Source organism: Myotis myotis, unplaced genomic scaffold (genome assembly GCF_014108235.1).
Source record: "Myotis myotis isolate mMyoMyo1 unplaced genomic scaffold, mMyoMyo1.p scaffold_m19_p_1, whole genome shotgun sequence".
NCBI lineage: Eukaryota > Metazoa > Chordata > Mammalia > Chiroptera > Vespertilionidae > Myotis > Myotis myotis.
In genome coordinates, this window is record NW_023416313.1 from 166,931,340 (window position 1) to 166,946,942 (window position 15,603).

The 15,603-nt window shown below is 37.3% G+C and overlaps 1 protein-coding gene across 1 annotated transcript in view; it reads right to left on the reverse strand.

The window, feature by feature from the left end:
• Positions 1 to 15,600, reverse strand: part of FAM227B (family with sequence similarity 227 member B) — a 204,195-nt gene extending 188,595 nt beyond the window's left edge. Inside the window, exons 1-3 of the mRNA XM_036301039.1 lie at positions 15,329 to 15,600; positions 8,601 to 8,710; positions 4,471 to 4,515 (exon numbers count right to left, since the gene is read on the reverse strand). Coding sequence (XP_036156932.1) covers positions 4,471 to 4,515; positions 8,601 to 8,630 — 75 coding nt within the window. The 5' untranslated portion in view covers positions 8,631 to 8,710; positions 15,329 to 15,600. The remainder of the gene's footprint in view (positions 1 to 4,470; positions 4,516 to 8,600; positions 8,711 to 15,328) is intronic.
• Between the last annotated feature and the right edge of the window lie 3 nt (positions 15,601 to 15,603).

The following is a 15,603-nucleotide window of genomic DNA, read 5'->3' on the forward strand; positions in this document are numbered from 1 at the left end:
TCTTCTACCATATGAGATCACAACAAGAAGGCTGTGTGTGTGAACCAGGAAGCCAGTTTTGTACTAGATTCTAAATCTGCTGGTGCCTTGATCTTGTATCCCAGCCTCCAAAACTGTGAGAAATAAGTTTCAGCTCTTTATAAGTAGAAAAATAAAAACCCACTACAGTCATCATCATATCTTTATGAATGGTGCTCTCTAATGATAACAAGTAGATAAATAATACCCAGCTTTTAATATCGGAAAACTTTCCCAGAGAGATCTAGCTCTTTCTGCCATTTTGGAATAAAAAATATTACTCAGATACATAAGTATACCCTCTAAAATCTTATAAACATGTTTTAAAGAAGACACTCAACCACCTGGTTATTGTGTCAAAATATACAAAGATCTCAGAAGAATAAGATATGATCATAGGATACAATCCCTGGAGACAAACATGGTCAATTTAGAATGGCAACCACTTTTGAAAATATAGTTCTCTCATATCACTCAAGTCATCTAAATGGATGGATGGATGAATGAATAAATAAATAAAACAGCTATTCCCTGAATAAAGAGAATGGAAAAGAAATAATTATTCTCTCTATAGTAAAGCACCTTTGATCTCCTGCAAAAGATCCAGTAGGGATCTAAGTATTCTCCAGTCTGTATTACAAACCTAGCAGCCCTATTAACAAAATTTGACACTGATGTCCTAAGACAAGTACTACCAGGTAGAAATCACATGAAAGCAGAAAAAAAGAATAATGAATAACAGCAGGGAAGGTCAACTCTGATAAGTATATAAGGAAAGAGTTAAACCAACTCTTCAGTACCTAAATAACTGAAAAGGAATACAAAGCTGTGATAGTATAGATGCAGGCAGAAGGAGAGTGAGGTAAATTTCACAAGGGCAGGAATATTTATCTTTTTTGCTCATTGTTGTATCTTCAGTGTCCAGAACATTCCCTGGCAAATAGTAGGTAGTTAATAAAAATCATTAAATGAATGAATAGAATAAATACTAGAAATGATAATGATGCAACATTAGTGGAACAAAAGGATGCCATAAAAATGTAAAAATATTTTTTAAAAAACAAAATAGAAACAGAATGTTGATGAAGGGGGAGAGACAAGAAGAGAATGTGGGAATTGGTCAATAGAGAAATGAGAAGAGAAATGATTGAAGGTAAGAAAGTACACAGAACTATAACAAAGGAGAGGAAAGAGGAGTAGAAGGTATAAAATATTAAAATTATAAAAGAAAGATAGAGATAGTGGAAATTGACCAAAATGAGAGGGCTTTTGATGATGTAGGAAATGATAAAGCATCCTATATAATAAAAGCCTAATATGCAAATTGACCAAAGAGTGGAACAACCTGTAGAACGACTGGTCACTATGACATGCACTGATCCCAGGGGGCAGATGCTTAATGCAGGAGCTGCCCCCAACCCGCAGACCCAAGGCTAGCCAAGGCGGGTGCCAGTGGGGGCCCTTGATCACCCCGCCGGTCTCCCCAGAAATCAGCCCTGATTGCCGGACAGGCCTAGGGACCCTACCCATGCACAAATTTCATGCACTGGCCCCTAGTAAAGTATAAGAAACTAAAAGCTGACATGGAAGTTCCAGGTACTGTACTAAATGCTAATTAGTAGCAGAGCTGGGATTTAAACATAGGCAACCTGGCAATCTGACCCCAGAGCCTCTGATTTTAACCACTACACAACTATGAAAATATATACCTTTGCTTTTATATTTTAGAAAAATTAAACAGAGACAGGCTTAGCCATAAGTGATTTAGAATATATTTCAATTTCTCTTTTGTTTTATTCACTTGTTTATAATATGCCACAATTAAAAAAGAATGACAGTCCTTGTTCATCAGTGTATGTTGATCATTATATTCCACAAATGAGTGAGATCATGTGGTATTTATCCTTCGTTGACTGGCTTATTTCACTTAGCATAATGCTCTCCAGTTCCATCCATGCTGTGGCAAATGGTAAGGACTGATCCAGAGACAGAGAGGAATTGATTGGACTGTCGGGCCTTGGAGGGAAGGTAGGGGAGGGTGAGGGTAAGGGGGAGAGATCAACCAAAGGACTTATATGCAAGCATATAGGCCTAACTAATGGACACGGACAACGGGGGAGGGGGGCGGTGAGGGCATGAGCGGGGGGTGGGGATAATGTGGGGATAAGGACACATATGTAATATTTTAATAAAAAAATATTAAAAAAATAAAATAAAATAAAAAATGACAACTTCATGAAGGCAGGGATCTTTGCCTGTTTTGATTCACTGTTCACTGATATATTCTAAATGTCTATGTGCCTGATACACAATAGGTATTCAAAAATATGTTTTAAATAAATTTGAAGGAATTATTAGTTTTTTACTAATATCTATGAGGTAGAAGTTTTGTCCAGCAAACAAAAAATTAAATATATAGTCATTTTATTCCTAGATGTATTCAAATATCCAATAGTTTGGCAATGCACAGACATAGCCCAACCTTAAAAAAACAACTAAGTATTTGGTTGGGAAATCTAGACAATAAGAAAAAATGTACAGATACACCCATAAAAGACAAAATGGTACAACTGGATATGTTGTTTTATCAAATGTTAGCTGATAAAAAAGGAAGGCCATCAATATAGATGTTGTCCTTTGCAAAAAGGATGGTGCTTTAAGTTTGATTTTATTCTATCTTTGGTGAAGGGCATAACCTGTGATCTTGATTTGATTAGTATTATTCTTAATTTGAACAGAGTGACTATACATTTTCACTTCAAACGTTTAGAAAATTTCATCTGAAATCATAGGTTCTCAAACATGCATGATGGCATTGTCCAAATGTCTCCATAATTATTTGCTGAGTTTGGCTTAATTTTAACTGTAACCCCTTTCCCTTGACATTAAAAAAGACCCAGAGCATTGTGATTAAGCCACAGCACATTTCCATCATTATTTAAATTAAAATAGTTGCAAGAAGCTTGCCCTAAAAGTATTTCAAAATTTTTGCTTTGCCACAGTGATTGAAACAAACTTTTGTAAATTAAGAACATTTTCATTTCACTCCTAAAGGGAATTCAATCCTTTTTTAAAACATTAAGAAAACAACACTTATTTAAACAAATATAAGAACAGAAAATAGATATTTTTGAAACTCGTTAACAGTTTAGTCACAGCAAATTCTGTTTACATTTAAGCATAAATAAGTGCAAATTAAAGTCTAATCTACTCAAAATATGTACACACCTCATTAAAAAAGCATCTTTGCTTTCCACATTAACATCATTTTCCTAGCCTTTGACACTCCTCAACACAAAAAAACCTGACCTTCAGATTCACAACTGCATGAACCCAAGAGAAAACCCATACAATCCAAATAACTCCAGAAATCAATAGTTACACATAATGGAAACTGGAGCTATCAACATAAAAACACATTTTAAATATTTTACCCTGATTCAACATCAAAGAACACTGATGTAACACCACTGTCTCAGCTGTGGTGAATGTAAATGATGTAAGTAAGCAAAACTGTCAGATATTCTTTAAGGTGTAAATATATAAGACAAAAATCTTATATTAGCAAAATAATAGAGAAATGTCTATATAATTCTTCTGATAGGACATTGGACTGAAATTTTTAAAAGTGGAAAAGAGAATAGAATATTGACAAGAGGGAAAAGCTATGAGATAGAGCTTACTGAAAGAAGGTAAATATTTATAAAAATTTCTTATATTAAAATGTATTTTCCAAATTCATTGCAGTGTTATTTACAATAGCCAAGATTTAGAAGCAGCACAAGAGCCCATTAGTAGATGAGTGCATAGATAAGCTGTGGTACATTTACACAATGGAATACTACTCAGCCATAAAAAAGAAGAAAATCTTACCTTCTGCAACAGCATGGATGGACCTGAAGAGTATTATGCTAAATAAAATACGCCAGTCAGAGAAAGACAAATATCACATGATACCACTTATATGTAAAATCTAATGAACAAACAAAATAGAAACAGACTCATAGAAATAGAAAATAGATTGACAGCTATTAGAGGGAAGGGGGTTGGAGGGCTGGGTTAAAAAGGTGAAGGGATTAAACAAACAAACCAAGAAACCTCATACACACAGACAACATTATGGTAATTATCAGAAGGAAAGGAGAATGGGGAGGAGGTAGAAAGAGTAAATGGGCAATAAATGGTCATGGAAGGAGATTTGACTTTGGGTGGTGTACACAGAATACAATGTACAGATGATGTATTATAGAATTGTACACCTGAAACATATAATTTTATTAACCAATGTCACCAATTATTAACCAATTACTAACCAAAAATTCAATAAAGAACAAAAAGAAAATGGAACCCATACGAATTTCTATTATTAAAGTTTTTTCCTAGGCTTTTTCCATCTCCAGAACTGATATTTTAAAAGATGTACTGGCACATAAAACAGGATGCTCTACTCACCAACTTGTGGAACCTTAAGAATTCTTCAATGTTCTTTGGAGGTTCCTAATAAAGAAAAATCAATATTAACATAAATTCAGATTGTTCATAATCTTACACATAATTTATTTAAATAAATAAAAACACTGAACTTATCATAATTTTCAGAGCCATAAGATATTGTAAAATACTTTGTAAAGTCCCTGCACTTTGAAAAGTGACAGAGATCAGTGTTTAAATTCTGTGCCTCCAACCCAAATTCTGATACCCCACTCCTAGAGAAAAGCTCCACATGAATCCTCCTGAATGTCCTCATTTCAAATTCCTACAAGAGTTACAGGATACTTTGGGCTCTCTGGGATGGTGTCTACAACAAATCCAGAGCCAAAAATGTAATAACATGTTCCTCTTGAAAATGAAGTATTTAAAAAGCCACACTAGTGACATGGTGAAAATACTTTAAATATTTGGATGTTTTAGTGTAATAAGTAATAACCCTATTTTTATTAGCAGTTTCTTTGTAAGTTAAAAATGTATCCTTTCATTAGACAAATTAATTTTAATTGAGACCACATATTACTCTTCCTTGCCTTAGAGACTGTGTACACATTCTTCCTGCTGCTTAGAAGGCTCCCTGTCCTGAACCCTCTTCCTCCAACCCATTCTTGGCCTATTTAACTTTTATATCAAATATCAAATTGAAAGTCATTTTTTCTAGGAAGACTAATTTGGCCCCCAAAAATATTCTCTATGCCAACCTGTGGGTCACGACCCCTTTGGTGGTCGAATGACCCTTTCACAGGGGTCGCCTAAGACCATCCTGCACATCAGATATTTACATTACGATTCATAACAGTAGCAACATTACAGTTATGAAGTAGCAACGAAAATAATTTTATGGTTGGGTCACAACATGAGGAACTGTATTTAAAGGGCCAGAAGGTTGAGAACCATGCTATGGTAACAGACAGCAGATTTGTATCTTTACAAGGATAGAAACTATGGTGTAATCACTGCAGAATTGTCAAAATTTCATACAGAGGCTGGCCTATGGCCAATGCATAATAAGTACTTTCAGTGTTCATTAATTAATTAATAAATGAGTAGATGAATGTCAGAGAAATATGTAGGTATTTATATATTTTTTTAAATAAGAAAAAAAAAACTAGTGAGAAGACTAAAATAAGAGAAATTCAGAATATCCTATTTAATACCCTAATGGTCTGATGATGATTGTCTGAAAAGATTACATTACATTGTAATTTACTAAAACCCATATTTCTTATCAGTAGGTAAAATGATCAAGATTACAAAATTACAAGGCCATGTTCTGTAAAAATAACTATACATTTGAGGTTGAAGATAATATTTCATTCTCCTAATATTACTTAAAATAGATGATGAACATAAGTAAATATATTAACAGATAATATAGTAATGAAAAAATAAAGGATATGTGTAACAATCACAAAAAAACAAGTGTTCAGATACAAAGATGCATAGAGCTGTCAGGGAAATTTTATGGAAAGCATGAGACTCTAGGCCTAGTCAGATTGAGAAAGGTAGAAAATACAGTGGGGCCTTGACTTACGAGTTTAATTCGTTCCATGACGGAGCTCGTAACTCAAATTACTCATATGTCAAATCAATTTTCACCATTACAATGAATTGAAATGCCATTAATCCGTTCCGGACACCCAAAAAACACCGCCATTGTTTTGTTAAATGTTTTTAAATAAGAAAAATGTATTTAAAAATAACGAATATTGTATAAAAACACAATACTGAACAATAGAATGTAGTGCAATAAACTTGTTTTATTAAGTTTAATGTACAGCATTTACCTTGGAAATCAAACGACTTAAAGATGCTGATGGAGTTGAGGAGAAAGGCTGAAATGAATAACTGAATAACTGAATCTTATATGCTAATTTTTGCCCTTTTCGCCATGCTTTCATCACTTTCATCTATCCAATGAGATCTGTTCCATCCTCCCTTTCAGAATATTTCTGAAATGAGTCAGGCAAGTGTCATTAAATAGCTCCATCGCACGCCCCATTGCAATTTTTTCTGGGTGTTTCTTTTGAATAAAGTCTGAAAGTTTCTCCCACATTCCCAACATTTCCTTTATCTCACTTATAGAGATAACCTCCTCTTCCTCCTCCTCCTCCTCCTCCTCCGTATTTCCTGCAAAACCTCCTGCAAAACCTCCGTGTGCTGCTGCGTCTGTAGCTCCTTTAGCTCCTGCGTTGTCAGTTCCTCGGGGTGCTCCTTGATGAGCTCCTTGGTGTCACCTTCCTTTATATCCGCGCTCGCTGCCTCACCATGTCTGACAACGGAGTGAATGCCGGTCCTCTTTTTAAAATTTTCGAACCAGCCCCGACTGGCTTTAAAGGGCTTGCCCTATGCCTCGTCCATTGAAGTGCCTGGGGCAGGGGTGGGCAAACTTTTTGACTCGAGGGCCACAATGGGTTCTTAAACTGGACCGGAGGGCCGGAACAAAAGCATGGATGGAGTGTTTGTGTGAACTACTATAAATTCAAAGTAAACATCATTACATAAAAGGGTACGGTCTTTTTTATTTTAGTTTTATTCATTTCAAACGGGCCGAATCCGGCCCGCGAGCAGTAGTTTGCCCACAGCTGGCCTGGGGTCTGCAGCAGCAAATCAGCGTAAATAGCTCTTGCCTTCTCGAAGATTATAGCCTTTGTCACGTTATCTCCTGCGAGCTGCTTCTCCGTTAACCACACCATTAGCAGCTTCTCCATATTTTCATGGACAGATGTCCGCTGTTTAGACATTATTTTAACGCCCTTGGCTGGAGTTGTAGCCTGTATGGACTCCTGCTTCAGTATGGTGCAGATCGTAGAAGTGCTACGCTCGTACTGCTTCACCAAGCCGATTACACGCACACCTTGGTCATGTTTTTCGATAATTTCTTTCTTTAATTCAATGCACATCATCTGCTTCTTCTTATCAGCACTGTCCTTCACACTTACTTTCTTCAGATCCATGGTTGAAAGAACAAAGTTTTGCAAAATAACTGCAAGCACAAATGCGAGCACAACACTGATGCTTCAACCAAGAGCTAACGCTGCCAAAACCGATTTGGCTCGGTGGATAGAGCGTCGGCCTGCGGACTGAAGGGTCCCAGGCTCGATTCCGGTCAAGGGCATGTACCTGGGTTGCGGGCATATCCCCAGTAGGAGATGTGCAGGAGGCAGCTGATCGATGTTTCTCTCTCGTCGATGTTTCTGACTCTCTATCTCTCTCCCTTCCTCTCTGTAAAAAATCAATAAAATATATTTAAAAAAAAAAAAAAAGCTAACCGCTTAAAGTTAACGAGTGAGACACGTGATGCTGGGCTGATGTTGAGGCGTTCACTGTGACATTCGCTGCGCCAACCAGCGGTGGGGTATCTGAAGCTGGCTCGTAACCCAAATTTTAGCTCGCAACTCAATGCAAAAAATCGGCCAAGAGATGGCTCGTATCTCGAAAAACTCATTAGTTGTGACACTCGTAAGTCAAGGCCCCGCTGTAAGAGAGAAGTAGCACAATGTGCGTAGAGAAAAAAATGTCCATGATATATGTTCAGGGATAGTTATTATAGCAGTTTGGCTAGAAAAAAGCTATGTGTATATTTTAAAATGCACAGAATATAAAGGAGCCAAATTAAAACCAATTAAATTTTGACTTTTTTCTTGTAATGTCTGTCTAGTACAAATCACTTCTAGTACAAAGCACTATAATAATATCCACATTTCAATGAAAGGGAATTAGAAAATGAATTAAAGTGAAACTTGTGTAGGAAAGTTCCAGCTAATTTCAATATAAAATTCCAAAGTTCTTAGTTAAAAGGAAGTAAGGCTCTAGGAGAATGCAAAACACCTTATGCTTCCATGGTAACAAGAAAAACCTGGACCAAATAAAAAACTTACCTTTCTATGGGGTTAGGGAAGAGTGCAGGATGCCAGTGAGCAGGAACAATTACATAATTAAAGCAAGTGTAGGGCTGCCTAATCATGAGGCCCTGTGCAACTGCACAGGTGAAAACCCATTAAAGCTGCCTTTCCTGGAAGCCTTAATGACCTGAAATTCAGAGAGAAATATGCCCTTTATAAGTGAGCATGATGCTGTTGCAGCTTCCTTACCCAGAAGTAAGCTTTGTGTTGGCTTGCCATGATTCAGTAATTTTGCAGAGATGAAGAGAAGTCAGGCTGGGCCTTAGGCGTCAGTGTGAGCTTGGTGAACAAACAGGAGTCTGAAAGACACCCAAATGCAAAAAAAAAAAAAAAAAATATTACCCCACACCTCACTTCCAAATCTTGTTAAAAAAAAAAAAAAAAAAAAAAAAAAAAAAAAAAAAGCAGCAACTGGGGAGGAGGGCTGGGAAGTTAGAGCATTTACATAGGCCAATGCATTCTTATAATGCTTGGGTTCCAAGGCCCTGACAGAGTTGACTCCAAAGGTGAACCAAAAATATTTAAAACTTCAGTCCAAACCCGTTCCAATGAAATACTGACAAGATGTAAGAGGTGGCTTTGAAGAGAGATGGTGGAGGTGGGTTAATCACAGGTGAACTCAATCTAATGAAAGCTGCAGCCAACATTAAAGCTTAATACAAGTATAGAAAGATTTCAAAGGAACAGCCTCTCACTCTAAATGCCAAGGTAAGAAAAAGGCTTGTGCTCTCTTAGAACTAAATTAAACTTCAGTCTCCACATTTTTTCCACATAATGTCCAATACACAATAAAACAATTAAAAGACATATAAAAAGTAGGAAAATGGGACCCATAATCAAGAGAAAACAGTTAATACAAACCAATTCACTGAGAATACAATTATTGTAATTAGCAGATAAGGATTTTAAAACAACTATTATAAATATGTTAAAGGTTTTACAATATATATTGGATTATAATATAGTTCATGAAAATAATGGTGTACTTCAAGAGAAACTGAAATTTTAAAAAGAAACTACTGAAAAATCTGGAATATTAATCATAAGAAAACTGGTGTGTCTATATTAATATCAGAAAAAGTAGACTTCAAGATAAGAATACAGTGGGGCCTTGACTTACGAGTATCCCGACTAACGAGTGTTTTGAGATACCAGCTGTCTCTCAGCCGATTTTTTGCATTGAGTTGATAGAGTAATTTGAGTTAACGAGCTCCTTAACGAGCTTGGTCTCGGAATGAATTAAACTCGTAAGTCAAGGCCCCACTGTATTACCATACCTAATTAAGCTTACTTCATATTGATAAAAGGCCAATTCATTCAGAAGACATATCAGTGCTAACATATCAGTGCTAAATGTGTTTGTACCTAATAAAAGAGCTTCAAAATAAATGTAGCAAAAATTGATCAAATGAGAAATATTGTCAAAACCACAATTATATTTGGAGTTCTTAACACACATCTCTCTGAGTAATTGATAAATAGGTACATACATAAATCAGAAAGGAGGTAATTTGAACATTATCAAGCACCTTAACCTAATTGACATTTATAGAAAATATAGAACATACAACTGCAGAATACACAATCTTTTAAAGTAGTGGAATAGGAAACATTCATTATGAAACTATACCAAATTGTTTATGAGAAATATTGACCTGAAATTTTCTCTACTATAATGTCCTTGTTAAGATTTGGAATTAAGATTATTCTGGCCTAAAAAAAATAAAAATAAAAAAGAGTTGGGTAATGTTTTTTTCTATTCTCTGAAAGAATTTGGAAATCTGAAAGATCAATTCTATTTCTCCTTTAAATGTTTGATAGACCTTGCTGGTGATGCTACCTAAACCTGAAGTTAGGGAGGAGTTTTAAATTGAGATACTGTTATAGTATTAACTAATCCAACTGGTGGATCTTGGCTTGGAGCTGCCCACTCACCCACTCGCCCTGCCCCCTGGTGGTCAGCGCATGTCTAAGTCCCGGTTGGTAGTACTCCTGTCCCTGGGGATAATTTGCATATTAGCCTTTTATTATATAGGACAGTGATGGCAAAGCTATGACACTCATGTCAGAGGTGACACGAGAACTCATTTTTTTGGTTGATTTTTCTTTGTTAAATGACATTTAAAAATATAAAATAAATATCAAAAATATAAGTCTTTGTTTTACTATGGTTGCAAATATCAAAAAATTTCTATATGTGACACGGCACCAGAGTTAAGTTAGGGTTTTTCAAAGTGCTGACACGCCGAGCTCAAAAGATTCGCCATCATTGATATAGGAGGAGGATTGTGTTCCTCCCCAACCCAATTCCTATGTGGAAACCCTATCCCCCAATGTGAGTATATTTGGCTATGTTGCCTCTGGGGAAGATATCAAGGTTAAATGAGGTCATAAGGGTGGAACCTGAATCCTACAGAGGTGTCCTTATAAGAGGAGAAAAAGATGCCAGAGAGATATTTCTCTCCCTAAATGCACAAAGGCCATGTGAGAACACAGTGAGAAGACAGCCATCTACAAGCCGGGAAGAGAGAGCTCACCAGAAACCAACCCTGATGGCACTTTGATCTTGGATTTCTGGCCTCCACTCCACAACTATGAGAAAATAAATTTCTGTTATTTAAGTTATTTCTATTAATACCCAGTCCATGGTATTCTATTATGGTAGCTAGAGCAGACAAATACAGATAAAATTTCTCAAAATTAATATAGGATCATTCAAGAAGGCTATTTCCACTTATATCAGTTTCAGTAAATTGAGTTTTTCAAGAAAAATAAAAAGAAATATCAAATAGTTTGACATAAGTATTTGTTCTTATTATCCTCTTATTGTTTTTACTATCTGCAGGATGTTTCCTTTTTGATTCCTAATATTTGTACTTTGAGTTTTCTCTTTCTTTTCTTGGTCAGTCCCCCCAAGGACTTATCAATTTTATTAATCTTTTCAAAGAAGGAATTTTGGCCTTGTTGCTTTTCTCCAGTGGACATCTGTTTTTAATTTTATTGATTTCTGCTCTTATCTTCATTAGTGCCTTTATTCTATAGATACTTGAGAATATTCCAATGTAAAATCTGATCCTATTATGAAACTATTTATTTGACAACCACTGTTCAGGCACACTGAGCTTTCTATCACCATTTAATTCTCATTCTTCAATATGAATAGAAATCCAAGGACTACTCGATATTTAAGGAATAACTATAAAAATTTTAAAAAGATAAAAACAAAAACACAGAAATCAAAACAAATAAACTGAAAATAAAATCTGAGAGGATTAAGATAATAGGAATACACGAAAACCTTTAAAATGTCTTTAAGATTCTTAGACAGATACAAGGTAATACATCCCTGAAACCAAAATAGCATATTATAAAGCAAAAGGACATTTTTAAAAAGTACAAATACAATGGTATTAATTAAATATTAAGAAAATGTGTGTGGGGGGTGGGGGTGGGAGGGTGGAACTGAAGAAATCTGGGAATAGAATTAAAAGTTAAAGAAAAGAATTACAGGACAAAAGATAAGAATTTAGAGGATTATTCCAGCAAAATGATTTCAACCTAGAAATTTAAATATAGGCAGACTATCAAGTATGTGACATTTTTCAGATCTGAAAAGTAGTAAAAAAAAAAAATCACCATCTCTCCCTGTATTAGTTTCATATTGCTGCTATAACAAAAGAGCACAAACTTAGACACTTAAAACAGCATAGGTTTATTATCTCACAGTTCTGGAAATCGGAGGTCTGAAACGGGTCTGCAGGGCTATGCTCCTTCTGGAGGCAGTAAGGGAGAATCTGTTTCCTTGCCTTTTCTAGTTTCTAGGAGTCATCTGCATTTCTTTATTCCTTAGCTCCTTCTTCCAACCTCAAAGCCAGCAACACAGCATCTACTCTCTCTGTCCTCTGGTCTTCCTCTTATAAGGACACTTGTGATTATACGTGGCCCACCCAGACATTCAGGGTAACTTCCCCATCTCAGGATCCTTAATTTAATTGCATATGCAAGGTTCCTTTTGCCATAAGGATCTGGAGATTAGGATGTGGACATCTTTGGGGGTGGTCATTATGCTGTCTACCATACTCCCATTCATCTTTTCTCAGGAAGGTACTGGAAGATATGTTTCATAAAAACAAAGGACTAAACAAAGAAAAAGTAAACAAGGGATCCAACACAGGAGAGCAGTATTGGATCGTAAAAGTAACTAATACTGAATGAACTAGAGTTAGGACTATCTTGAGGATAAAAAATTAATCTTTGAGATTAACTGATGTGTTTGATTGTGACGTTTTAGCACTTTGGTAGAGTATTTGAGGGCAGATTACAAATGAGCGAGTATAAATATGGCATTTATTAAGATAAAGTACCAGGTTGCATGGAAAGTTAACGTGGTGAGGGTTGACTCATATTTACAAATGTTGATTTGAACAAAAACTGTGATATTACTATACTGAGAGATGAGGGGATAAAAAGAGTGGGGGAGGAGGGAGATGAAAAGAAATGTTTCAACACTTAGGGATGGTGTGATAAAAGAGCTTTGTCTTTGACATCCATAGGAGAAAGTCAATGAATAATGTCTGAGATTGAAACATCAAGAAATTGCAGTGTAACCATATTTTGAAATATGGAGTAAATAACAGAATATTTAAAAGACCTGAAAGAATTTCCTTTTGATAAAATTGAAAATAGAGTGGAGAGGTTGGGAACCAGAGGGTTTTGGTTAAAGGCCTAGAATGTGGCAAACTGTTAATGCTCAACAATATATGTTCCTTTACATTTCTCAGGCTCCCTTGCAGTTATAGTAGCGAACTTGGGACTGAATTCTGGCCAATGAAAGCTGGGAAAAGTGATATATGCATTTTTAGGGCTGATCTCTAAAACTTTTTGTGTGATTCACCAAACTTTCTTTCTTGTCAGGTAAGCTGTGGGCGCCAAGTCGTAGGGGAGAGCAGAACCACTAAAAAAAGAAACAGGAACCTGTATCCTTAAGTCTAACATTTCATTTGACTAAAAACATCCATAATCAATTTCTTGTGAGACAAAGTTTATTGTATTAAACCACTGAAATTTGGGGGTTTTCTGTGATAGCAGTAAATTCACTATGTTGGTGTTAAAAAAAATATATATGAACACAAATTCTTTGACAATCTTTAGAGAAGCAACTTCTATGTCTCTTCTCCTAAACTCTGGACAGGCCTTGTGATTCCTAACCAAAAAAATGTGAGAGAAGTGACACCATATTACTGTTTGAGGCTAGATAAAAAAAAAAAAAGGACATGTAGTTTCTGCCTTGTCCATTGCAACATTTGACTTTGGAGCACTGGGCCTACACTAGGAAGTCTCATTACACGGCTGCCATGCTCTGAGGAAGCCCAGGCCACATGGAGAGACCACACATAGGAGCTCTGCTAGCATTCATAGTCTTCCCAGCTGAGTTATCGGAAAAAGCTGTCCTTCTGTGCCCTATTGAACACACAATTCATGAACATAATAAAATGCTTGTTTTAAGACACATATTTTGGAGTAACTTACTGCAGAGCAATAGTAACTCCAATTAATTAATCATATCATTTGTTTTGTAATCTGTGCATTTGAACTAAAGCAGTTACAGAAGAAAAAAGATGTGAATATTCTTGGCTTGGAGAGTTTCGTTATTGCTACTTCTCTTACCTAGAAAGTTCATCTTTCTCCCCTAAAGCAGTGGCTTTCAAACTTTTTAAAGAAAAACACAAAATAAGAAATAGACTTTATAAACATGACCTAGTGTACTATATAAATTGTGTGTGTGTGTGTGTGTGTATACACATACATAATTTGTGGGAAGCCACCGCTTGCCAATACTGTCATGAGCATGCACCAAGGAACGCGGGAGGCTGATGGATCTTGAGGGTTAGCAGGCTGACACTAGGCACCGACTGTTCATGTTGAGCTAGCGGTGGCCCGAAGCAACCTCCTGACCTGATGGCCTCCAAGTAAACGTTTACTGGACCTTTCTGGTCATTACTGACCTTTGAGACTGTCTGTCTGATATGTGCTTGCCATGCTTTACTGAGGGCAAGCTGTGTATCTAAAACTGAACAAAAACCGGACTAGGCCAGACCTCGGTGTGCCTCTTCAGGAAAAGAGGTTCCACCCGGCCCCCCAATGCCTTCTCAATGCACATTTCTTGAATAGCATTTTCATTTGTGCGTCGGCCCCTCCTTCAGATCCTGAGCCTCGCCCCGAAGGTTGCGGCAATAATTTAAAACTCCATAAAGCGATTCTTAACCTTACCAAGTGCCATGCACCAATATTTCCACATTATATGACTTCATTTTTTAAAAGCGCAAGTTTTGGCTAAATAGATTTCCTTGCTTACACATAGGACCTCCACCAACGGGTCCCACACAATCCCCTTGACAAACACTACTCGAGACTGCAGTCATGCTTGAGCAAAAGGCCTTCCTCAAGTCCAACCAAGGAGCCTTCATTGGCCAGTCCATTCTGAGCTGCTTTGAAAACCCTACAATTTGTTAGTCATACTACATTTTCTGTACTACCCATGCTTAACTTGATATGGTAAACTCCTCCAGGGCAAGGTTCTGTCCTGTATTTCACTTGCTGAATTCATAGGACACAATATCTAGCCCTTGTATTTCCAACTCTCAGTTGTTACCCACTTTTTAGGTTTGGATTGTCTTTGGAAGGGGGTGGGGGGGGGGCGTGGAATCTATCCATACATTGTGCTTAATTTCAGACTGGAAAAGTGCACAAAAACAGTGCCACCTCTTCAGGCCTGTGTAGTTTTTAAGCAAACCAAATCATCAAACTACAAACACGTGTCTTGACAGAGCCATATGCAAGCACCCAGTTCTCAGGAGGGGGATCTGGGGGTTGGTAGCACGGACACGCGTTCGGTGGGACCCGCATTTCAAACTCACTGCAGCTCCGCCTTGAGAGGGTCTCCCAGAACCGCGCGTCCCCTCCTGCAGCCCGGCTGGGCTGAGAAGGGCACCGGGAGTTGTGAGGTCGGCTCCCGGGCCGGACTGGGCCGGCCCGGCTCCCGCAGGCCAAGGCCGACCCGCCGGCACCGACTGGCTGAGGCGGGACTTCCCGGCCGAGCCCTCCGCGCCGTCTCCCCCGCCCGCTACCTCCTCCGCCGGGCGGCGCCGCGCTGGGCCTAGCAACGGCCTTAGCAACGGCCGGCTCCTCCCTC